Source organism: Hypanus sabinus, chromosome 1, assembly GCF_030144855.1.
Source record: "Hypanus sabinus isolate sHypSab1 chromosome 1, sHypSab1.hap1, whole genome shotgun sequence".
NCBI lineage: Eukaryota > Metazoa > Chordata > Chondrichthyes > Myliobatiformes > Dasyatidae > Hypanus > Hypanus sabinus.
The window spans coordinates 208,252,552-208,278,882 of NC_082706.1; the positions used below are offsets into that span (position 1 = coordinate 208,252,552).

At 45.3% G+C, this 26,331-nt stretch overlaps 1 protein-coding gene across 1 annotated transcript; it reads right to left on the minus strand.

Annotated features, from left to right (window-relative positions):
* Positions 1 to 504: 504 nt before the first annotated feature.
* LOC132402141 (CCN family member 3-like) lies at positions 505 to 17,271 on the minus strand. Its single transcript, XM_059984780.1, has 5 exons — positions 17,115 to 17,271; positions 16,446 to 16,665; positions 10,658 to 10,909; positions 7,438 to 7,643; positions 505 to 1,453 (listed from the first exon to the last, which is right to left on the minus strand). The coding sequence occupies exons 1-5, from the start codon at positions 17,163 to 17,165 to the stop codon at positions 1,172 to 1,174; spliced, it is 1,011 nt and encodes a 336-aa protein (XP_059840763.1). The 5' UTR covers positions 17,166 to 17,271; the 3' UTR covers positions 505 to 1,171.
* Between the last annotated feature and the right edge of the window lie 9,060 nt (positions 17,272 to 26,331).

The following is a 26,331-nucleotide window of genomic DNA, read 5'->3' on the forward strand; positions in this document are numbered from 1 at the left end:
TGGGCATGGCACGGGCATAGTGACGGCGATCACCCACGTCACTGGGCATGGCACGGGCATAGTGACGCTGATCACCCACGTCACTGGGCATGGCACGGGCATAGTGACGGCGATCACCCACGTCACTGGGCATGGCACGGGCATAGTGACGGCGATCACCCACGTCACTGGGCATGACACAGGCATAGTGACGGTGATCACCCACGTCACTGGGCATGGCACGGGCATAGTGACGCTGATCACCCACGTCACTCAGAATGTCACGGGCATAGTGACGGCGATCGCCCACGTAGTAATGATGATGAACGTTGTTAGATATTTTCTCAGATGTCCTCACCTCACCAGGCCCTCGAGAGCAGCCTGCTGTGTTCTCACTAAAGCAACCAAATCTGGATAAACAACACACAATTTCAGATGCCTTCTAATGTGGGAAATGAAGATAGGTGTAATTTTAATATAATATATATATTTTAATTGCCTTTTACAGGAATTTTAATGTAGAATTCTAATCTCAATTATGTTGGCCCAACGTAATATTTACAATCAGGGAAAAAGGAAAGAATTATCTTTAAATACAACATTCAATACAAATATACAAAGATTTTTACAAAACTGCTCTAATTGATGATTTTTAAAAAATACCTAGAAATATATAAAAAACACAATGCTTCAAGAACTAACTTTAAAACTACAGAGTAAATATTCAATTAGGAAGGATATGAATAAGATTGAAAAAGTGCAGGGAAAATAAACAAGGGTTAGGGTTCCAGGACCGAGGACCTGAGTTACAGAGAAAGGCTGAATCGGTTAGGACTCTATCCCCTGGAGCGTAGAAGAAGGAGGGGAGATTTGATAGAGGTATACAAAATTACGAAGGGTACAGACAGGGTTAGTGTAAGCAGGCTTTTTCCCACTGGGGATGTGTGGGACTACAGCCAGAAGTGATGGGTTAAGGGTGAAAGGTGAAATATTTAAGGGAAACCTGATGAGAGTATGGAAAGAGCTGCCAGTGCAAGTGGAAGGGAAGTTTGGATAGGTACGTGGATGGGAGGGATATGGAGGGCTACGGTCCAGGTGCAGGTCGGTGGCACTAGGCAGATTAATGGTTCAGCAGGGACTAAATGGGCCGAAGAGCCTGTTTCTGTGCAGTGCCACTTTCTGACCCCAAGACTCAAGGACTGGATATTTGCTCCATTTGGTGAATGGCTTCCCCTGGGACACAACTATCATGGCAGACACACGTGTTGATAATCATCAGTTGGTGTTTAATGGTCGATCCCCCCGCACATCTGAAGTCCACCTGGGATGTTCTGGTGCTGTAAGGGGCACAGCATCGCCCGTCACTGCATACTCCGCAATACCTCAGTCTGTAGGGCTGGATGCTCAAACAGTCCTCGTATGCCAAGTGAGTTGGTGTCACTGCACGTGATGTTGGGCTGCACCTCTTCCCATTCTAGGAAAGTAAGTGTAAAACGAGACCGATGAATAGACCGTTATGTACGTGTAAGGGGAGCTAGTATTGAAAATGCAACTATTAATAGACAGTTAAAATCAGGAGACTCTGCAGACGCTGGAAATCCAGAGCAATATGGGAGTGTAGCGATTAGCACAAAGCTTGACAGTACAGAAGACTGGGGTTCGATTCCCAGTGCTGTAAGGAGTTTGTACGTTCTTCTTGTGAACGCGGGCGTTCCCTTCGGATCCTCCAGCTTTCCCCTATAGTCAAAGAATGTGCCAGTTACTAGTTAACTGGTCATTGTAAATTGCTCCATGGTTAGGCTGGGTTTGCTGGCTGGGGTGGTGTTGCTCTGTTTGTAAAAAATGAAATCAAATCATTAGGAAGAGGTGACATAGGGTTGGAAGGTGTTGAATCATTGTGGGAAGAGCTAAGGAACCTTGCTGGTGGCGCAGTGACATCAGCGCTGGACTCCGGAGTGAAGGTTCCCGAGTTCGAATCCAGTCGGGCCGCTCCCAGACACGCTTTCCATCTGTGCCGGGTTGAGTGTCGAGCTTGCAACTTGCCCTCGTAAAAAAAAAACAACTGTGCTGTGAGAAGGATGTGGGGGACCACTCACAGAATCTTTCCTCCAAGACAACCACTTCAAAAAATAAATGGTCGCCGAGGCTCTGGAAGAGTTTGGCACAAAAAAAAAGGAGTTGAGGAACTGCAAGGGTGAAAAGACCCTGATGGGGGTTTTATACAGACCCCCCAAACAGTAGTGAGCATACGGCCTACAGATTACAACGGGAGATGGAAAATGCATGCTAAAAGGGCAATGTTGAAATAGTCATGGGGGATTTTAACATGGAGGTAGGTTGGGAAAATCAGATTGGGCTGGATTCCAAGTGGGGTATTTCTAGAATGCCTACGAGATGGCTTTTCAGAGCCACTCATTACTGAGCTCACTAAGGGATCAGCTTTTCTGTAGTGGGTGTGCAATGAACCAGAATTGATTAGAGAGCTTAAGGGGAACCTTAGGGGAAGGTGATTATAATATGATTGAATTCACCATGAATTTTGAAAAGGAGAAGCTAAAGTCAGATGTATCAGTATTACGATGGAGTAAAGGAAATTACAGAGGCATGAGATAGGAGTTGGCCAGAATTGATTGGGGCAGGGATGATGGCAGAGCAGCAATGGCTGGAATTTCTGGAAGCAATTCAGAAGGCACAGGATATACACATCCCAAAGAGGAAGAAGTATTCCAAAGCAAGATGATGTAGCCATGGCTAACAACAGAAGTCAAAGCCAACATAAAAGCCAAAGAGAGGGTATATAATAGACCAAAAATTAGTGTGAAGTTAGAGGTTTGGGAAGCTTTTACAAACCAACAAAAGCCAACTAAAAAAACTATTAAGAAGGTAAAGATGGATTATGAAAATAAGCTAGCCAATAATATTAAAGAGGATACCAAAAGCTTCTTCAGATACATAAAGTGTAAGACAAAGGTAAGGGTGAACATTGAGCCACTGGAAAACAATGCTGTATTAATGGGGGACAAGGAAATGGTGGGTGAACTGAATATGTATTTTGCATCAGTCTTCACTGTGGAAGACACTACCAGTATGGTGGAAGTTCCAGGTGTCAGGGGTCATGAAGTGTGTGAAGTTACCATAACTGGAGAGAAGGTTCTTGGGAAACTAAAAGGTCTGAAGGTCGATAAGTCACCTGGACCAGATGGTGTACACCCCAGGGTTCTGAAAGAGGTGCCTGAAGAGACTGTGGAAGCATAAGTAATAATCTTCCAAGAACCACTGGATTCTGGAATGGTTCTGGAGACTGGAAAATTGCAAATGTCACTCCACTCTTCAAGAAGGGAGAGAGGCAGAAGAAAAGAAATTATAGGCCAGTTAGTCTGATGCTAGTGGCTGGGAAGATGTTGGAATCGATTATTAAGGATGAGGTCTCAGGGTACTTGGAGGCACATGATAAAATAGGCCGTAGTCAGTGTGGTTTCCTCAAGGGAAAATCTTGTCTGACAAATCTGTTGGAATTCTTTGAAGAAATAACAAGCAGGATAGACAAAGGAGATTTGATTGATTTTGTGTATTTGGAATTTTGGGTCTTTGACAAGGTGCCACACATGAGGCTGCTTAACAAGCTACGAGCCCATGGTATTACAGGAAAGATTCTAGCATGGATAAAGCAGTGGCTGATTAACAGGAGACAGAGAGTGGGAATTTTCTGGTTGGCTGCTGATGACCAGTGGCGTTCCACAAGGTTCTGGGTTTGGACCAATTCTTTCTATGTTATTTGTCCAACCATTTGAATGATGGAATTGATGACTTTATTGTTAAGTCTGCAGACAATATGAAGATAGGTGGAGGGGCAGATAGTTTTGAGGAAGTAGGGAGGCTAAAGGACTTAAACAGATTAGGAGAATGGGCAAAGTAGATGGCAGAAGAAATGAAATGGTTGACTATTTTCTAAATGAAGAGAAAATACAAAAAACTGAGGCACAAAAGGACTTGGGAGCCCTTGTGCAGGATTCCCTAAAGGTTAATTTGCAGGTTGAGTCTGTGGTGAGGAAGGCAAATGTGATGTTGCATTCGTTTCAAGAGGATTAAAATATAAAAGCAAGGATGTAATGTTAAGAGTTTAATCAAACATTAGTAAGGCCTCACTTGAAGCATTGTGAGCAGCGTTAGGCCCCTTATCTTAGAAAGGGTTCAAAGGAGGTTCACGAAAATGATTCCAGTCTTGTCATATGAAGAGTGTCTGAAGGCTCTGGGCCAGCATTCACTAGAATGAGGGGTGACCGCATTGAAACCTATTGAATGGTAAAAGCCCTTGATGGAGTGGATGTAGGGAGGATGTTTCCTGCGGTGAGGGAGTCTCAGACCAGAGGACACAGCCTCTGAATAGAGGAGCATCCTTTTCGAACAGAGATGAGGAGGAATTTCTTTAGCCAGAGAGTGGTGAATCTGTGGAATTCTTTGCCACAGGCAGCTGTGGAGGTCAAGTCATTGGGTATATTTAAGGCAGATTCTTGATTAGTCAGGGCATGAACAGTTAAGGGGAGAAGGCAGGAGATTGGAGTTGAGTGGAAAAATCGATCAGCCATGATGAAATGGGCCAAGAGACCTAACTCAGCTCATGTTTCTTATGGTCACATGGTCTTATAAAAATTAGTTTTTATTTGTCAAATGTACATTAAAACCTAGTGATATGCATTGTTTGGACCAACGACCAACACAGTCTGAGGATGCTCCTAGGGCCAGCATAGAATGGCCACGATTTACTAACCCTTTGACTTTTAGTCTGTGGGAGGAAACTGGAATACCCAGAGGAAAGCCATGCGGTCACAGGGAGAATTTACAAACTCTTTGTAGATCGTGGGGGGAACTGTACCCCAGAATGACTGATCACTGTAACAGTATTACGCTAACTGCTCATCTGCACAGGTTAGGGTTCAGCTGAGGCCACAGCAGAACAAAATCATGCTGCAGGTGGTTCAGTCATAAGGACTTTGAGGACAGAGGAATAATTTTCAGTTTCACACTACAGATGGGGAATGATTTTGTGTTTTGTGTGCAATCATAATTGATTGAAAACGGACGTGGGATCACGGAAGAACATCGGGAAATCTCCAGGAAGACCTTCTTCATTGCTGCTGCTGCTGTGAGGTCCGGGACTCTGCCGGGAAGAACAGGCCCCCCAGTCCTCGGGGTCGCGTTGTCGATGGCCGTTGGCGGGGCCGTCTTAATACGCTCGGCAGAGGATGGTGCTTGGAGAAGCTGTGTCGGAGGGTATGGTCGTCCGCTCGGAGGTTCAATGGACTCAGGTTGCTTTCGGTGTGCGCTGCGTCTGTGAGACTGGGTTTGACGGAGCTTTCATTGTGTGCTGCGTCTGTGAGGCTGAGTCGGGCGGCGCCGTGAAGTCCATAGCGGGGGTATTCCCTTCTGCCGCCGGCGTGGGATGGCGAGTCTGTCGGGACCCTGGGGACTTGTGGAAACTGTGTGGTGATTTCTTTTGAACTCATAGTCCTTTAACATCTTTGGACTATTTTTACTGTGCCCATGGTCTGCTTTTTATCAATTATGCTATTGTTTGCACTGTTGTAACTATATTTTGTAACTATGTGGTTTTGTGCAGGTCTTGTAGCTTTAGTTTTTGGTCTTGTTTTTGTCTGGAGGGTTTGGAGCTCCTTTCCGGGGAACACACTAAGATGGTAGCGCGATATTAATACACAGCAGCCTCTCTGGACTCTGGATTGGGGATTGCCAAACGTTATGTGGATTTTCTAGTGTAGTCTGTTTTGTCATATGCTTTTGTAATATCATTCTGGAGGAACGTTGTCTCATTTTTTAACTGCATTGCATTTGTGGTTTCTAAATGACAATAAACTGAATCTGAAATGTGAGGTACAGGTTCTGCGCATGGACACTGTAACAGGTCGCAGTTCCAAAGGGTACCACATGGGGGAGCTGCAGTTCAATGGTATGTGTACACACCAGCTTTTAGATTCAAGATACTGTACAAATACAGTGGATTCCAGTTAATTAGGCCATCGGTTAATCGAGGCAGCTGCTTATTTAGGACACCTCTTAAAAAACAAAATCTCATCCAGAAAATAACCAGGATTCTCTTTGGACACTATGCCGTTTAATTGGAACTGGTGACTGTTGCCTCGCAGTTTCTAACTAGCATCAGTCACATATACTTGTGTGGCTGTTAGACACTAGACCATGCTTAGAGTGAATGTTTTTTTTTGAAAATAGCATCAATTCTGTATGCTTGTGTTCAAAAAATAGTGAGTTTTGTCACTGAAAGTTGTTGAGAAATAAGCAGTAAGACAATTCAGAACTGTTTTGCTCACTGCGATATCAAGTGTTCAAGCTTGGAAATGGCCAGGAGTGAAAATTAAATGATTTCACTGCTTCAGCAAGTTAGGAACGATGAAAAATTTGAAGGTATCAACAATCATTCTGAACGTCTGACAGCTCTTGGGCTGTATTCCCTGGAGTTCAGGAGAATGAGGGGGGATCTCATAGAAACATTCCAAATGTTAAAAAGCCTGAACAGATTAGATATGGCAAAGTTATTTTCCATGGTAGGGGATTCTAGGACAACAGGGCATGACTTCAGGATTGAAGGATGTCCTTTTAGAACTGAGATGTGGAGAGGGTGGTAAATCTGTGAAATTTGTTGCCATGGGTGGTTGTGGAGGCCAAGTCATTGGGTGCATTTAAGGCAGAGATAGATAGGTTGTGATTAACCAGGGCATCAAAGGGTATGGGGTGAAGGCTGGGGAGTGGGGATGACTGGAGGAATTGGATCAGCCCGTGACTGAATTGCGGAGCAGACTAGATGGGCCAAATGGCCTATTTCTGCTGCTATATCGTATGGTCTTGTGTTACAATGAAAATGAAGATTTGGAGGTTTCTAACTAGCATCAGTTGTGTGCACTTGCTTGGCCATTAGGCACTAAACTACACCGTGCTTACAGTCATCAGTTGTGTATGCTTGTGTTATGTTATTAATTTGGGCTGACCGATGCCAAATTAAAAGGCAGTGATTTTTGATACAACTCCATGCAGGACGGCAATGAAGACAACCCATTATCCACACTGGGTGCCCACCCTGATTTTGTTCATTTACAGTCGATCAAAAGCACACAGCTCCGTATACTGGATGAGTTCCTCCAACAATAACTATTAGGAAGTGATACAATTTTATAACCCTGCAGTACTTAATTTAAATACATTATTTGATACCCAGTTAAAATCGTTTGTCCTTTTTCAACTACCTCCTTGAAACTTCGACTAGTAGGGGAAGCCGCTGAATTGGGCCACGGTGTACTGGTCCTAGTTTCATGGCGGTAGTTTAACTAGTTAACGGGATTCCTCTGTATGGCAGCAGCCGAATCGTCCTATTCAGCCCTAGCTAGTGTCCAGCGTTGGTGCCATTCACCAGGATTGGATATTTATACTCACTTTGGCGGTGACTTTATAATCACATGGCCGAACTTCACAGAGTCGTATTTCCTTCACCATATCACAGTGGAGGTTGTAACTCGACAGACGGGTGGAAGTGCCCATACCACAGGTTTTGGAGCAGACGCTCCATGGTGTGGTCTGCTGTATGCAGTTCAGACCAGGCCTATTTAAATCCAAGTCATAGGTCACCTCCTGTCTGTAAGCTGCAAAAAAGAATATTATTTTCTTACGCAGAGGCATGACAGAGGTAAGTGGAATTTCTATTGATTTTTTTAGGCTCTCCATAGTTCAGGATCAACCATGGACATTGCGGCGTAGCTGTCTGTATGATGTGGAAGCCAGGGCAGTACAAGAGATCATGCTGTTGCCCATGCAGCAGGCATTTGGCAATTACAATAGACAATAGGTGCAGAGGTAGACCATTCGGCCCCTCGAGCCTGCACCGCCATTTTGAGATCATGGCTGATCAATTACCATCAATACCCGGTTCCTGTCTTGTCCCCATATCCCTTGATTCCCCTATCCATAAGGTACCTATCTAGCTCCTTCTTGAAAGCATCCAGAGAATTGGCCTCCACTACCTTCCGAGGCAGTGCATTCCAGACCCCCACAACTCTCTGGGAGAAGAAGTTTTTCCTTAACTCTGTCCTAAATGACCTAACCCTTATTCTCAAACCATGCCCTCTGGTACTGGACTCTCCCAGCATCTGGAACATATTTCCTGCCTCTATCTTGTCCAATCCCTTAATAATCTTATATATTTCAATCAGATCCCCTCTCAATCTCCTTAATTCCAGCGTGTACAAGCCCAGTCTCTCTAACCTCTCTGCGTAAGACAGTCCAGACATCCCAGGAATTAACCTTGTGAATCTACGCTGCACTTCCTCTACAGCCAGGATGTCCTTCCTTAACCCTGGAGACCAAAACTGTACATAATACTCCAGGTGTGGTCTCACCAGGGCTCTGTACAAATGCAAGAGGATTTGCTTGCTCTTGTACTCAATTCCCTTTGTAATAAAGGCCAACATTCCATTAGCCTTCTTCACTGTCTGCTGCACTTGCTCATTCACCTTCAGTGACTGATGAACAAGGACTCCGAGATCTCTTTGTATTTCTCCCTTACCCAACCCTACACCGTTCAGATAATAATCTGCCTTCCTGTTCTTACTCCCAAAGTGGATAACCTCACACTTATTCACATTAAACACCATCTGCCAAGTATCTGCCCACTCACCCAGCCTATCCAAGTCACCCTGAATTCTCCTGACATCCTCATCACATGTCACACTGCCACCCAGCTTAGTATCATCAGCAAATTTGCTGATGTTATTTTCAATGCCTTCATCCAAATCGTTAACGTAAATGGTAAACAGCTGTGGTCCCAATACCGAACCCTGTGGCACCCCACTAGTCACAACCTGCCATTCCGAGAAACATCCATTCACCGCTACCCTTTGCTTTCTATCTGCCAACCAGTTTTCTATCCATGTCAATGCCTTCCCCCGATGCCCTGAGCTTTGATTTTACCCACCAATCTTCTATGTGGGACCTTATCAAATGCCTTCTGAAAATCAAGGTACACTACATCCACAGGATCTCCCCCGTCTAACTTCCTGGTTACATCCTCGAAAAACTCCAACAGATTAGTCAAGCATGATTTACCCTTGGTAAATCCATGCTGGCTCGGCCCAATCCTATCACTGCTATCTAGATATGCCACTATTTCATCCTTAGTAATGGACTCTAGCATCTTCCCCACCACCGATGTCAGGCTGACAGGTCGATAGTTCTCTGTTTTCTCCTTCCCTCCTTTCTTAAAAAGTGGGATAGCATTAGCCATTCTCCAATCCTCAGGAACTGATCCTGAATCTAAGGAACATTGGAAAATGATACCAATGCATCCGCAATTTCCAGCGCCACCCCCTAGGATGCAGACCATCTGGACTTGGGGATTTGTCAGCCTTCAGTCCCATCAGTCTTCTCATCACCGTTTCCTTCCGAATGTCACTCTGTTTCATTTCCTCTGTTACCCTATGTCCTTGGCCCATCCATACATCTGGGAGATTGCTTGTGTCTTCCTTATTACCTTGCAGATGTTTCATCGCCAGGCAAGGTGACATCCTCAGCACACAGTTGCTGGTGTCTCTCTGGGAGTGCTCGTGTTTATATAGGCCCCCGTTCACTCGTCCCAGTCCTGATTGGCTACCCCTTCAGTTGACCTTTGAATTTTAATAGTGTCTCCTTGGCTCTTAGGGGTTCATAGATGCATGTCTATTTCAATATGTTTGTCTACGAAATTATCAGAACAGAACCATGTTTCTAAGAATTCTTGTGCCTGCTTCGTGTGTGCCTGCGCTGGAACCTCCGCAGAGACCCAGTCACGGTGGTGTCCTTCTCTGTCTTCATGATCTGAAGTTGGATCATGTCTCCATACCACCAGTTTGTGCTCCCGTAAACGAGTTGAGAGCTTCCCCCGATGCCCTGAGTTTTGATTTTACCCACCAATCTTCTATGTGGGACCTTAGGATGAGGACGTCACCTTGCCTGGCGATGAAACATCTGCAAGGTAATAAGGAAGACACAAGCAATCTCCCAGATGTATGGATGGGCCAAGGACATAGGGTAACAGAGGAAATGAAACAGAGTGACATTCGGAAGGAAACGGTGATGAGAAAAGTGATGGGACTGAAGGCTGACAAATCCCCAAGTCCAGATGGTTGTCTGGCTGACGTAGTACTTGCTGTAGTCTCCGCAGGTGATCAAGGACACCACATTTTTTTGTCATTTGTCTTGGTTCCTAAGACAAGTTGCCGTTGGTTTGTGAGCAATTATGCTGCTGTGAGGCTTAAGGAGTCGAGCTGTCATTGCCGATATGAGTAGCCAGTCGGGACTGAGGTAAGTGAACGGAGGTCCTATATAAGCTTGAGCACTCCCAGGGAGAAACACCAGCAACTGTGCTCTGATCATGTCAGCTTGACTGGTGATGAAACGTCTGCAAGCTGATTACCAATCTCGGTGAACACCTCAACATCAAATATACACAATACTGAAGCCATCGCCTTTGGTCATCACAGCATGCCCAAGACCCATCTTGTTTGGACATAGAATCCTGGGATAGTGGTGGAACTGAGGCCAAAGGTGTTGGAGACACAATGATGGGAGCAGTCATAGGGCAACCACAGACAACACGTTGCATCATGCCAGTCTGGCACCTTACCTGCCATTGTAATTTCTCTAAGAGAGGCTTCCTGCTTGTGGTCACACACCCATTGTTCACAGCACTCTCCTGGTACCTGGACTTGTTTGGGAAATGGACAATCGGGGCTAGGCAGGAGGATATCCAAATTACAGCGGGGTACACAACCAATCAGACCATCTTTGCAGGAGCACCGATACTTGCAGCTTGGCTGGAAGGTCTCTCCATTCTGATAGACAACACCACCGTACATGCAGATACTGCCCTGACGTGCTAAATTTCAAGGAGAAAAGGCAGGCAGTTTACATTATTCTGTTTATATGCTTTCATTAAGATTAGAAAATCCTATATTTGAACAATAATAATACAGTGGATTCTGATTAACTGGTACACATTGGGACCAGTACATCATGGCCCAATTAGGTGGATCCCCAATTAACCGAAATTTCATGGAAATAGTAAAAAAAGTATTATAAAGACAACTGATCATTTAACTAATTAACAAACTATGTATTTAACAATAGTTTGGGTCTTGTTTAACCGATCTTATAGAACTTTTTGAGGAAGCTACTAGGAAAATTGATGAAGATAAGGCAGAGGATATTGTCCAATGGACTTCAGCAAGACACTTGACAAGATCCTGTACAGGAGGCTGGTCGAGAAGGTTCAGTCACTCAGCATTCAGGATGAAGTAGTAAACTGGATTAGACCGGCTTTGAGGGAGATCATTTATATACATAAATGATCTGGATGATGGGGTGGTAAATTGGATTAGTAAGTATGCCAATGATACTAAGGTAGGAGGTGTTGTGGATAATGAGGTGGGTTTTCAAAGCTTGCAGGGAGATTTATGCCGGTTAGTAGAATGGGCTGACCGTTGGCTGATGGAGTTTAATGCTGAGAAGTGTGAGGTTCTACATTTTGGCAGGAATAATCCAATTAGAACATACAGGGTAAATGGTAGGGAATTGAGGAATGCAGTGGAACAGAGAGATCTAGGAACAACAGTGCATAGTTCCCTGAAGGTGGCGTCTCATGTAGATAGGGTGGTGAAGAAGGCTTTTGGAACGCTGGCCTTTATAAATCAAAGCATTGAGTACAGAAGTTGGGATGTAATGTTAAAATTGTACAAGGCATTGGTAAGGCCAAATTTGGAATATTGTGTACAGTTCTGGTCACCGAATTATAGGAAAGATATCAATAAATTAGAGAGAGTGCAGAGACGATTTACTAGGATGTTACCTGGGTTTCAGCACTTAAGTTACAGAGAAAGGTTGAACAAGTTAGGTCTCTATTCATTGGAGCGTAGAAGGTTGAGGGGGGATTTGATCGAGGTATTTAAAATTTTGAGAGGGGTAGATAGAGTTGACGTGAATAGGCTGTTTCCATTGAGAGTAGGGGAGATTCAAACGAGAGGACATGATTTGAGAGTTAGGGGGCAGAAGTTTAAGGGAAACACGAGGGTGTATTTTTTTACTCAGAGAGTAATGAGCTTCCTGTAGAAGTAGTAGAGGCCAGTTCAGTTGTGTCATTTAAGGTAAAATTGGATAGGTATATGGACAGGAAAGGAGTGGAGGGTTATGGGCTGAGTGTGGGTAGGTGGGACTAGGTGAGATTAAGAGTTCGGCACGGACTAGGAGGGCCGAGATGGCCTGTTTCCGTGCTGTGATTGTTATATGGTTATATGGAGAAGCCAGGTAGTAGATGGTTGCCTCTCTGACTGGAGGCCTGTGACCAGTGGAGTACCACAGGGATCATTGTTGTTTGTCATCTATGTCGATTATCTGAATGGTAAATGTGGTTAACTGGATCAGCAGACTTACGGATGACACCAAGACTGAGGGTGGACAGCACGGGACCTGGACCAGCTGGAAAAATGGCAGGTGGAATGTAAACAACACACACGCAAAATGCTGGAGGAACTCAGCAGTTCAGGCAGTATCTATAGATAGGAATAAAGAGTCAACATTTCAGGCTGAGACCCTTTATCAGGACCAGAAAGGAAAGGGATGAAGCCAGAATGAGAAGGTGGGGGAGGGCAAGGAATGCAAGCTGGCAGATGATAGGTGGGTGGGTGGGTGGGTGGTGAGGGGGAATGAAGAAGCTGGAAGGTGATAGGTGGAAAAGGCAAAGGGCTGAAGAAGAAGGAATCTGATAGGAGGGGAGAGTGGACCATGGGAGAAAGGTGATTGGAGATATCAATGATCGTGCCATCAGTTTGGAGACTACCCAGACGAAGTTGGGTGTTTGGGTGTTGCTCCTTCAACTATTTATTTGGTTAATGTTCCCATGTACGTTGTTCAAATAGAGGAAGGGTCCTTGTCAGGCACTGATTGGCTCAGAGTGTCTCTGCCCCCTGGTGCCACAATCAGGCTGCTTACACCCAGTGCCAACCGCTACCATTGGTGTGTCCTTCACCAGGGGCACACATCAGGCTCTCTAGTGGCACCAACTCAGCCCCAGCATCCCGGTCTCTGGTTTGTAAAGGAACAAGGTCTCTCGTTCTGTCCACCCAATGCCATCACTTCCCCAGGCCTCACCTTGGTCCTCCTCCAGGTCCTGTGCTGTGGCAGCAGAACCTTCAGAAGATCCCTCACTGGTACTCAAGGAGTGGGGACACGGCTCAATAGTAGATCCCCCCCCCCCCATCCTTGACCCCTCCACCAGCATCTCCGAGGCTGTGCCTGGATCTCAATGTCCTTGTGCCACACTGGCTAGTCATTCCAGATGAGGACTGAGGGGTCAGCTTTTGCAACCGGTCACCTCCGAGACCCTGTCCGGTTACACCTTCACAAGCACTGACCCTGCCTCGGTCACCCAGCACCGAGCGGGAGGAGTGGGCCACTGCCGGTGGTCCAAGGGGAAGCTCTAGGAGAGGCTCACATGCTTGGGTTTGGGGATCCCATGTTGCTCACAACGTGGGGAGGAGTGGTTTGGCTCCAAGAGAGACCCTTTACTGGTGCACACACTGGAAGGTGATGTCCTGGTCTCTGACCATCCGTATCCAGTGAGAGACATTCTGAAACCTCAGGATGACCCTCCCTCCACCAGGAGTGTGTCCAGGGATCTCCTGTGTTACAGCATCTGAATGAGTCAGGGTCCCGGAGCCCAACCTTTGGGGTTGGTGCTGCAGCCCTTGGGCCCTTCAGATTCTTCGACACCTGGGCGGGGGGTGTCATATTCACCACGTTCAGGGCCAGTGGTGGGAGGGGGGCCTAGAGCAGGGTCAGTCCTGCGTCTACAGGTGTACACTGGGATCTGCGCTTACTCACATGAACAAATCCCTCTCTCATCTACTTCCCAGTTTCTCAGCTCCTGCTGTCTAAGAGACATGGCCACATGGGGTTGCACCATCACCATCCTTCCACCTCTAGTTGTGTATGTCACATCATTGCAATCTTGATCGTTCAGCCCCCATTGACTTGTCAGCTCCTATTTAACCGACCGCACTCTCCATGTGTCGAATACATTTCTCACCACTCTCTTCTTACTGTTACCGTCGGGAAGCAGCTACAGGAATTTTACGTCCCACACCACCAGGGCCAGGAACAGTTATTACCCTTCAACCATCAGGCTCCTGAACCAGTGTGGATAACTTCACTCACCCAATCATCGACCTGATTCCACAACCTACAGACTCACATTCAAGGAGTCTTTAGAACTCGTCTTCTCAGTATTGTTATGCACATTGGTTGTTTGTCAATCATTATGCATAGTTTTCACAAAATCTATTGTTTCTTTATTTTCCTGTAAATATCTGCAAAAAATTATTCCCAAGGTAGTATATGGTAAGACATTCACACTGTGATAATAAACTTACTTTGAATTTGATGTTAGTTTGGTGGGGGGGGTGATGACTTTGCAACAATCCAGTTGTCTGTACAACTTGGGGGAACTCTAGCCACCCTGCCTTTCCTGAAGAAGGTACGAGACCTACCCCTCACCATAAAACTCGGCTTTCAATCCAGTTTGCTGCAGCAAGCTCCAGTGGGTGAAATTAGAACCAAATTGAATTCTGCAACATCTTCACCAATGTTTCAGCACCTAAATGGCCCAGTCGCAGGGCAGATGAAACGTGACATTGGCCCATTTTGTCTCTGAAGAACCCATGACATTTTCAAAGACCCTGCACTGCAGGACAGCCCGATCAAACAAAATATAAAGGAGGCCCTTCAATTGAAGATTAGAAGCAGACTGCTTCAATGTCAAAAAGTTAGGACAGTTGTCAGTGAGACTGAAATCAGTGTGGTGGAATTGGCGATCAGGTGACTGGTGCTCAGGGTGGATTGGCTGAGATTTTTAAATACATACAACTGCAAGAATTCACACTTAATCAGCCAGTTTAGCCTCAAACGATGGGAAGCAAGTCCTTTGTAATAATTATCATGCAGATTATTGATGGTTGTCTATTGGTTTTGAGTTTGCAAATGCAGTAATTTTGATCCTAATTTTCAAGATTCAAGATTGTTTAATGTCATCTCCAGTCACAAGTGTAAAGGGGAATGAAATAATTATTACTCCAGATCTGATGCAGTACAGAAACACACAAGATACCAAACACAATAAGAAAAAAAAACCACAATGACTATAAACACAACTGTTTGTGTACATTGATTGGATGTCCATAGTGATTTGGAAGTCTTCAAACTTCACATGATGAATACTCCAGATACTCTGTTGGAACCTAGTGCCTCCTTTCTGTACTAGATCAAAGCAGGATGGCTATTTATAGGCATAAAATTAACACACATAAACAATCATTCTTAACTCAACATGTTTTAAACTTGTAACCTTAGCAGATGACATCACTCACATCAGTTTCACGGTATGTTCATGCTTGACGAAGTGTGCATACTGAACTTACTTTTAAATATTTAATAGTAGTTCATTGAAATTAATGTTGTTTTGTCGTCTCATAAATGAGAAAATCTGCAGGTGCTGGAAATCCAGAGCAACACACACAAAATGCTGGAGGAGCTCAGCAGGTCGGGCAGCATCTATGGAAAAGAGTAAACAGTCGATGTTTTGGACGCAACGAAGGGTCTCGTCCCAATACGTCGACCCTTTACACTGTTCTATGGATGCTGTCTGACCTGCTAAGTTCCTGCAGCATTTTGTGTGTGTGTGTGTTTTGCCATTTGTTGTGTTCTGTGTGGTTCTGCCCAGCATTGCAGGCATGCTATAAGAATGGGCAGTGACGCATTCAGCCGGCCCCCAGCACCCCGTGGTTGTTAACGCAAACAACGCATTTCACTGTATATTTCGATATACTCGTGATGAATACATTTGATCTTGAATAGTAGTTCTTCTAAATCGTGCTTTTTCTGCAAGGACCATAAGACGATAAGATAAAGGAGAAGAATCAGGCCATTCCACCATGGCTGACTTACTATCCCTCTCAACCCCATTTTCCGGCCTTCTCCCAGTAACCTTTGATGCCCTGACTAATCAAGAACCTATCAACCTCTGCTTTAAATAAACCCAATGACTTGACCTATACTGCTGTCTGTGATAATTAATTCCACAGATTCACTACTCCCTGGCTAAAGAAATTCCTCCTCATCTCTGTTCTAAATAGAGGGTGGGAGGATGTGTGTGGATACCCCACATTCACTCTATGGTGGCCTTTCAATATTTGATAGGTTTCAATGAGGTCACCCCCCCTCCAATTCTGCTAAACTCCAGAGCACAGGGCCAGATCCTCATACGTTAACCCTTTCATTCCCCGGAGCAAATTCGTGAACTCTCAAATGCCAGCAATTCGTTTCGCAAAGATCTGGGGACAGACTGGTGTGGGCTGCGAACTCACCGATGCAGACGCCCAGGCCGTGCGGGCTGTCGGCGCCGTGCTCGCACTCTAGCCCGAGTTGCGGGTCGCAGGCGTCGCTGTCTGAGCAGACCTCCCCCGCCTGCTTGGCACAGACGCGACAGCATCCGCACTTGTCCGGTAGCAGCCGCACCCCGGGGGGGCATTCCGGCGGATCCTCCGGGCATTTACACGGGGAAGAGCAGCGCTGGGCACGGACCCACTGTGAAATACAAAGTCAAACAAAAGTAATTACTAAACTGAGATTCCCGCGCCTACTTCCAAAATTCAGTTTAAATTTATTCCTTATGTCTTGTCATTCATACACTTGCCCTAACCTTCCCCTTTCGCTATCTCATCCTGATCAGTGCTAACCTTTACAATTCGTTAAACGCCGATAACTTTTATATCATTTAATGACAGGTACTTTAATTCCGTCTCTTTTGTATATTATTCCAGTATCTGCAATATTTTAGACATTAGTTATAAACACAGGAGAATGTGCAGATGCTGGAAATCCGGAGCAACACACACAAAATGCTGGAGGAACTCAGCGGCATCTCTGGAAATGAATCAACAGTCGACGTTTCGAGCCGAGACCTTTCATCAGAACTCGCAGATGGACAAATACTTCATATCAGTGCATTGCATTCCCTGTTAGGTTTTATTTACCTCCGTTGAAAGCAGAAACAAAGCCGCGAGTGTCCCAGTGAGGTAGAACATGCCGCCGATGACCAAGTCCCACTGAACTGGACCGGCCGCCCGCCCCTGCAGCGTTTTATTCGGCCGCAGGCGGGGCTCCGATGGCCGCGCTCACGCCGCGGTCACTGCACCAACACCCGGGGAGGAACGGAACGCTGCCCGGTGGCCGGCCGATCGTAACCTCACCCTTTAGCACGGGCGCTGCAGTATTAGAGTCATGGGGCCCTACAACACGGAAACGGCCACTCGGCCCGTCTGGTCCGTGCCGAACTCAGCCTTGTCCCATCGTGACCGTAGCCCTCCCATCCATGTGTCTATCCAAGCTTCTCTGAGATGTTGCAATCGAACCCGCACCTACCACTCCACTGACCGCTCGTTGCACACTCTCACCATGAGTGAAGAAGTTTCCCCTCAAAGTTCAAAGTAAATTTATTATCAAAGTACATATTTGTCGCCATATTTGTTGGGGATATCATATTTGATGGTGGGCAGGGCTTTAGCGGTGATGGAATAAGTTGTATCCACTACATTTCCGTTCAGGGACAATGGCATTTCCATACCAGGTTGCGATGCAGCTAGTCAATATACTCTCCATAACACATTGATATTAAATATCTTACCTTTCACCCTTAACTCATAGCCTCTAGCTGTAGACTCTTTCAACCTCAGCGGGAAAATCTGCCTGCATTGACCCTATCTGTACCCTCCATAACTTTGTAACAAACTTCCTCTCGTTCTCATGCACACAAGGTGGTCCTTTGTCACTTTATATGAGCCAGCACTATGGCGTAATGGTTAGCACGTTGCGTTACAGTACTAGTGACCCAGGTTCAATTCCCGACATTGCCTGTTAGGAGTTTGTCCTCACCTTGACCGGCCCGGGTAGGTAGCTGAATTCCTCTGGTCATTGAAAATTGTCGCATGATTAGGGTTGGTGTGGCGCCAAGGGCCGGAAAGGCCCTCTATCTCAATAAACAACCAAATAAAGGAATGTGAACACATTTGTATGTTTTCCATTCTTGGCAGTTGCAATACATGCAAGATGATGCTGGTCGTGTTTATCTTAATTATTCCATTAGAAAGAGTCCACACTCACATTTTGCTGGTGGTGCAGCGTTGGGATTCAGCCCATTGAATCTGCTATGCCATTACATTATCCTTCTCAACCCCATTCTCCTGTCTTCTCCCTGTAACTTTTGATATCCTCCTTAATCAAGAATCACTTTAAATATCCCCAGTGACATGGCCTCCATAGCCGTTCGTGGCAACAAATTCCACAGTTTCATCGTTCTCTTGCTAAAGAAATTCCTCTCCACTTTTGTTCTAAACGAATGTCCCTCTATTCTGAGGCTGTGCCCATTGGCCCAAGACTCACCCACTACAGGAAACATTCTCTCTCCATCCACTCTATCTAGGCCTTTCAACAAAGGATTCAAAGTACATTTATGATCAAAGAATGTATTAATTATACATTCAATAGGCCTCACTGACATCCCCCTCATCCTTCTAATCTCCAGCAAATGAAGTCCCAGAGACATCAAACGCTCCTTATGTGTTAATGCTTTCATTTCTGGAATCCTTCTGGTGAACGTCCTCTCCAACATCAGCACATCCTTTCCAAGATAAGGGCCCAAGACTGCTCACAATTCTCCAAGTGAGGCCTCACCAGTGCTTTATTAGGTCTCAACATTACATCCTTGCTTTTATATTCCAGTCCTCTCGGTATGAATGCTCACATCACATTTGCCTTCCTCACCACAGACTTAACCTGCAACTTAACCCTTTAGGGAATCCTGCACCAGGACTCCCAAGTCCACAAGGATTGCACCTCAGAGTTTTTAAAAGATTCTCTCCATTTAGAAAATAGTCTACACCTTTACTCCTTCTACCAAAGTGCATGACCCTACACTTCCCTCTACCATATTCCATCTGCCATTCTCCCAATCTGTCCAAGTCCTTCTGCACCTGATTCCTCAGCAGTATTTGCCTCTCTACCTACTCTCATCCGCAAACTTGCCCTCAAAGCCACCAACACCGTCATCCAAATTATTGGCATACAACGTGTAAAGAAGGGGTCCCAACAGCACCCCCTGTGGAACACCACTGGTCACTGGCAGACAAACGGAATAGGTCCCCTTTATTCACATACACATAATGCATTGAGTGAGCGTAACACTATTACAGCACCAGTGAGATTTTAGATCATGAACTGTTCTCAATCTCTTCAACAACTTTCAATTCCCTGGCATTGATTGCCTCTTTTCACAAGGATTGTCCACTCTTTAAACACTTTCCTCTCCCATCAAGAAAGCCTTAGAGCTCTCCACTTCTTTCTTGACAACAGCCCCGCACAGTTTCCCTCCTCGGCCTGGTGGAACTGGTCCTCAGCCGCAACAATTTCTCTTTCAGCTCCCCTCACTTTCTCTGAACTCAAGGATCAGCCATGGGCACGTGTATGAGCCCCAGCTGTGCCTGCCTGTTTGTTGGTCATGTAGAACAGTCCATGTTCCAAGCCTTCACTGGCAGTGCTCCCAGACCCTTTCAGTGCTGCACTGACAACTGTATTGGTGCTGCTTCATACACCGATACTGAGCTCGTCAATTCCCTCAACTTTGCTTCCAACTTTCACCCTGCCCTTAAATTCACTTGGTCCATTTCTGACACCTCTCTCCCCTTTCGTACTCTCTCTGCCTGCGTCACTGGAGACAGACTGTCTATAAGCCCACCGATTTCCACGGTATCGTGACTAAACCTCTTCTCCCCCGTCACCTGTAAAGATGCTCTGTCACCTCCACCGCATCTGTTCCCAGGATGCAGCTTCCCTTTCCAGATCATCAGAGATGTCCTGCTTCTTGGTTTCCCTTCCTCCACCACTGCTGCAACAGGAAAACTCGAAACTTGAAGCCTAGCCTTTGTAATGAGGGCACACTGCTCCCCTGTCCTCTGTCTCTCCAATAAACAAGGGAAACAGACTTGCAGCATTTTACATTACTAATGTCCACCAGGGTCTTGTGATTGCAAGAGCGACATCATCACTTCAATTGTAAACACAAAGTATCCTGCAGATGCTGTGGTCAAATCAAGACGTATAAAAAAGCTGGATGAACTCAGCAGGTCGGGCAGCATCCGTTGACTGCTTCTTTGTACAAAAAAAGATTACTTTGATTTATTCTTTGAAAGAATGTGTTTCTCTGGGCAATATTTATAATTACTTTTATTTGCAAAATGTGGTTTGTTTCTATTGGTCCTAACATCTGTCTATTTTATGTCCCTTAGCTCACTGTATAAATATGTTTAATAAACATTGGCAAAGATTTTGTAAGTGTTCTGTTTGGGATAACATCTGACCATTAAAATATTTACAAAACAGCTGCTGTATCTGATTCTGGCTGTGATTGTTGCCAAGGGACTGATTTTGTGAGGACTAGCATTGCTGGTGGAGTAGTGTACTCTAGCCACTGAAATTGTCGAATCTCATTACTACTATTCTTACAAAATGGTGGCTTGTCTTAAAAACATAGGGATAATTACTCACTTTATGTTACGCCTGCGGGCGTTTAGGGTAGCAATGAAGGTCCTCCATTCGTGGCGGTTTTCATTCGTGTCAGTAATTTCCTCTTGGGTCTCACCGCTGTCAATCATGCGGGTCCCGGGTGGAGACTCAGGAATACCGTCACAGTCTGATGTAAAAGGATCCTTCATTGCTGTTTCCATAACAGTTTTGTTTGACCAATCAGGTTTGTCAGCCCTGAGCTGAATTCTTGAACCTGGAGGACTGATCTGACCACTCTTAGTCTGACCTCTATCCTTTGACCTGTTTAGCATGGGTCAAACGAGGTGTGAGGTGCTCCTTCCCTCTGCTAGCTTGCAGGTCACCCTTGGGCAAGGTGTAGCCCCCTGATAAGGGTCAGGTGAAGCCATGGGAGCAGGTGGTGGATGGTCGTATGAGCACCTGGTGCAGATCACATCCTGGTTATGTGATCGCTGACACTAAGCAGACAATCTCTGAAGATTATTGATAATGGCCGGGGTCACTTGTGTTGTAAAGTCACTGCCCAGGCAAATGCAATGGCAGACCACTTCTGTAGAAAAATTTGTCAAGAACAATCATGGTCACGGAAAGACCATGATCACCCATGTCACACAACATGACACATAATGAATGAATGAACAACCCTACCAAGAGCCAAAGCATAAAGCCTTCGCTCCAGCGGTACAATTCTCCGGGTGATTGAGGCATGCAAGCCTCCAAACCCAACGACAAGGTTGGGGTCCTCTTGGAGGTCAAAACATGGAGGTAACTCAAATGTAAATCTGCTTCTGAAAGTAAAGAGGCTTTGATTTAAAATCTGTAAGACGTTTGCATCAATATCTCAGACAAATCCTGCAGCAAGATCCTTTTCTAAATTCTTTACTTTAGCCAGCTTCTCCAAGCATTGACAGTATTTGTACTACAGAGCTGGCCACCTTGTTCCTTAAATTCACCACTTAGTTCATTGTATTGCAGAAAAAAACAGTATTATCTTTTTGTTTGCACAATTTGTCCTCTTTTGCACATTGTTTATCTGTTTATCGTAAACTCTATTGTATTTCTTTAGTTTCCCGTACAGTAAATTCCTGCTAGAAAATGAATCTTGAGGTAGTATTTGGTAACCAATAGGTAAACAAGTAGTTCAAAGACGGGGGAAAAGTAGTGAGGAAGTGTTCATGGGTTCCATGTCCATTCAGAAATCTGCTGGCGGAGGGGAAGAAGCTGTTCCTGAATCACTGAGTGTGTGTCTTCAGGCTCCTGTACCTCCTCCCTGATGGTGGAGGGGAAGAAGCTGTTCCTGAATCACTGAGTGTGTGTCTTCAGGCTTCTGTACCTCCTTCCTGATGGCGGAGGGGAAGAAGCTGTTCCTGAATCGCTGAGTGTGTGTCTTCAGGCTTCTGTACCTCCTTCCTGATGGCGGAGGGGAAGAAGCTGTTCCTGAATCGCTGAGTGTGTGTCTTTAGGCTCCTGTACCTCCTCCCTGATGGCGGAGGGGAAGAAGCTGTTCCTGAATCGCTGAGTGTGTGTCTTCAGGCTCCTGTACCTCCTCCCTGATGGCGGAGGGGAAGAAGCTGTTCCTGAATCGCTGAGTGTGTGTCTTCAGGCTCCTGTACCTCCTCCCTGATGGCGGAGGGGAAGAAGCTGTTCCTGAATCACTGAGTGTGTGTCTTCAGGCTCCTGTACCTCCTCCCTGATGGCGGAGGGGAAGAAGCTGTTCCTGAATCGCTGAGTGTGTGTCTTCAGGCTCCTGATAGTAGCAATGGGAAGATGGCACAGTAGACAGTGGGAGAACAGTGCAAGAAAAGGAACAGTGGAGTTGTATTTGAGGTTTGAGCATTAGATATTACAACAGGAGTTCTTCAGGGTCCAACCACTGTCAGCTGCCTGAAAAACAAACTGAGAAGTGGGGATATTTACCAGTATTTTACAACCCTTAAGTTTACCATGTCATGCACTAAGACTGGAGGAAAATATGTTCGTGCCAATCTAACAATATAGTATGCTTGTGATGTTGGGCAATCATTTCCCCACCTATGACATCTTAGTGTCTCTATGCGCCAGAACATAAGTTCCATCTACCCTACTTCATAAAAACATGGCTGCATGATGTGCATACTCAACTTCTCAGTAACAACTTCCTCCTCACTATCATTGGATATAAGTTTCAGATGTTCCCAGCCTTTCTTTTGCCATGGACCCCAAGAGATCCTTGGACCTAGCGTAGATATTATTACAGTACTGTAGCGGTGTGCTACACGCAATGCTGCAGTAACGACACAGAGTCGGTGAGCTGCAGTTACAAAAGAGGTTTATTCAAACTTCGCAGCCTCGCTCTAAAGCCTTCCTGATCCCGCCCTCCCTGGGCGGGAATGCTGTAGGGGACGTGCATTCCCAGTCCTGTCCCACGCGCGGGCTTTTCCCCTTGCTGGTGAAGCAGGCTTGGCGCCCTCTTTGGGACCGGCCTCGATGCCGACACGCGCCGCTTTGTGAGCCGGTTCGAGTACGCTGGAAAGTGGGTTGCCACAGCACTAGTGATCCAGGTTCAATTCCCTTTGCTGTCTGCAAGGAGTTTGTATGATCTCTTCATGACTGCGTGAATTTCTTCCAGGTGCTCTGGTATCCTCTCACATTTCAAGGATGTGCAGGTTCGTAGGTGAATTGGTCACATGGGTGTATGTGGGTGGTCTGGGGTCATAGGGTTGGAAGGACCTGTTACCGTGCTGTGTCTCTAAGTAAAAAGATGAAAAAGTTATTACAACATAGTGGGCCGAAGAACCTGTACTGGATGGTCCATGAACCCATGAACACTACCTCATTATTCATTAATCCCACTGAAGGGTTCCGACCTGAAACGTCGACTGTACTTTTTTCCATCGATGCTGCCTGACCTGCTGAGTTCCTCCAGCATTTTGTGTGTGTTGCTCGGATTTCCAACATCTGCAGATTTTCTCTTGTTTGTGGTTTGAGTACTTCCTCATTATTCATCTTTTGCACTATTTACTGATTTTTGTAACCTCTGGTAACTTACAACTTGAAACAGTTTAGTAGGTCTTGCACTGTACTGCTGCCACAAAGCAAGAAATCTCATGACATGTCGGTGATACGAAACTTGATTCTGATTCAGGTTTTATATTAGCACTCTGCAAGAAGCTGCAAGACTGGCTAAAATCCAGTGTGGCCAGGGTTGTTTAGACCCAGAAACAGACCCTGAGCAGGAGCTGCACAGTCCCAGTGTGTTCTTACCCTGATTTATACATTTCCCGGCACCTTGCTATCCAATGTTCCGAGAAAAGCATCAACATGGTACCCTAACTCAGCTACAGGAACACTTTCAAGTTCAGGTCAATGGAACTCCATTGGCCCTGTATGTCAGGGATTAAGATCAACCACAAAGGACATAAACTTTGGTTGAAAAGAAAGGATATCAAAAACAAGATGAAAACTATATCCTTTGAAGTTCAAATTCAAGTTTCACTGCCACTCAACCATACATGAATACCCGTGAAACATTTCTACACTTGCTGTTGATAACCGAAAACAGTTGGATCAACCTGTTTCTTAAGAGGAAATTGCCGAGTCAGTATGTTCATTGCACTCGGGGAAGGCTCTGGGTCCTGATGGATTTTCTGGAGAATTTTATAAGGCTTTTTCCTCACTGCTTATACCTCATTCATGTTCAGACTTTTCAGATTCCTCTAAGTTTGGGAGGTTGCCACAATCTTTTTATGAAGCTTCTATTTTGCTTATCCTTAAAAGGAATAAGAACCCAGCTGAATGATCTTCATTCAGACCAATCTCCTTACTCAATGTTGATACTAAAATCTTAATCAAGGTTCTGGCTCATAGGATTGAAAATATTTTACCATCGATCATTTCTGATGATCAGAATGGATTTATTAAAAATAGATATTCTCACTTTAATATTTGTCATTTATTAAATGTTATCTACTCTCCTTCTAAGGAGATATCAGAATGTGTGAGATCCTTAGACGCTGAGAAGGCTTTCGATCGGGTTGAATGGAATTATTTATTTAAAACCTTAGAAAAATTTAATCTTGACTAAGGGAAGAACATCTGCAAACTTCCAATCCTCTGCAACCTCTTCTGTCCCCATTGATGATGCAAAGATCATCACCGGAGGTTCAGCAATCTCCTCCCTAGCCCCCCACAGTAGCCTGGGGTACATCTCATCCGGTCCCGGCGACTTATCCAACTTGATGCTTTCCAAAAGCTTCAGCACATCCTCTTTCTTAATATCTACATGCTCAAGCTTTTCCGTCAGCTGTAAGCCATCCCTACAATCACCAAGATCCTTTTTTGTGGCGAATACTGAAGCAAGGTATTCATTAAGTACTTCTGCTATCTCCTCCGGTTCCATACACACTTTTCCACTGTCACTCTTGATTGGTCCTATTCTCTCATGTCTTATCCTCTTCCTGTGCACACACTTGTAGAATGCCTTGGAGTTTTCCTTAATCCTGCTCACCAAGGCCTTCTCATGGCCCCTTCTGGCTCTCCTAATTTCATTCTTAAGCTCCTTCTTGGTAGACTTATAATCTTCTAGATCTCTATCATTACCTAGTTTTTTTGAACCTTTCGTAAGCTTTTCATTTCTTCTTGACTAGATTTACAACAGCTTTTGTACACCATGGTTCCTGTGCCCTACCATCCTTTCCCTGTCTCATTGGAACGTACCTATGCAGAACTGCACGCAAATATCCCCTGAACCTTTGCCGCATTTCTTCTGTACATTTCCCTGAGAACATCTGTTCCCAATTTACATTTTCAATTTCCAGCCTGATAGCCTCATATTTCCCCTTACTCCAATTAACCGCTCTCCTGACTTGTCTGTTCCTATCCCTCTCCGAAGCTACAGTAAAGGAGATAGAATTGTGATCACTATCTCCAAGGTGTGAGAGATCTGACACCTGACCAGGTTAATTTCCCAATTTCAGATCAAGTACAGCCCCTCCTCTTATAGGCTTATCTACATATTGTGTCAAGAAACCTTCCTGAACACACCTAACAAACTCCACCCCTTGCTCTAGGGAGATGCCAATCAGTATTTGAGAAACTAAAATCTCCCACCATGACAACCCTGTTATTATGACACCTTTCCAGAATCTGTCTCCCTATCTGCTCCTTGATGCCCCTGTTGCTATTGGATGGTCTATAAAAAACACCCAGTAGAGTTAATGACCCCTTCCCATCCCTAACCTCCACCCACAGAGACTCTGTAGACAATCCCTCCATGGTGTCCACCTTTTTTGCAGCCGTGATACTATCTCTGATCAACAGTGCCACGCCCCCACCTCTTTTGCCTCCCTCCCTGTCCTTTCTGAAACTTCTAAAACCTTGTACTCGAAGTAACCATTCCTGCCCCTGAGCCATCTAAGTCTCAGTAATGGCCACAACATCATAGCTCCAAGTACTGATCCACACTCTGAATAGAAGAGCAGATTATTATTTAAATGGTGAAAGATTGCAGCATGCTGTTGTGCAGAGGGACTTGGGAGTGCTTGTGCATGAATCACAAGAAGTCGGCTTGCAGGCACAACAGGTTATTAAGAAAGCAAATGGAATATTGGCCTTCATTGCTAGAGGGATTGAATTCAAGAACAGGGAGGTCATGCTGCAACTATACCGGGTACTGGT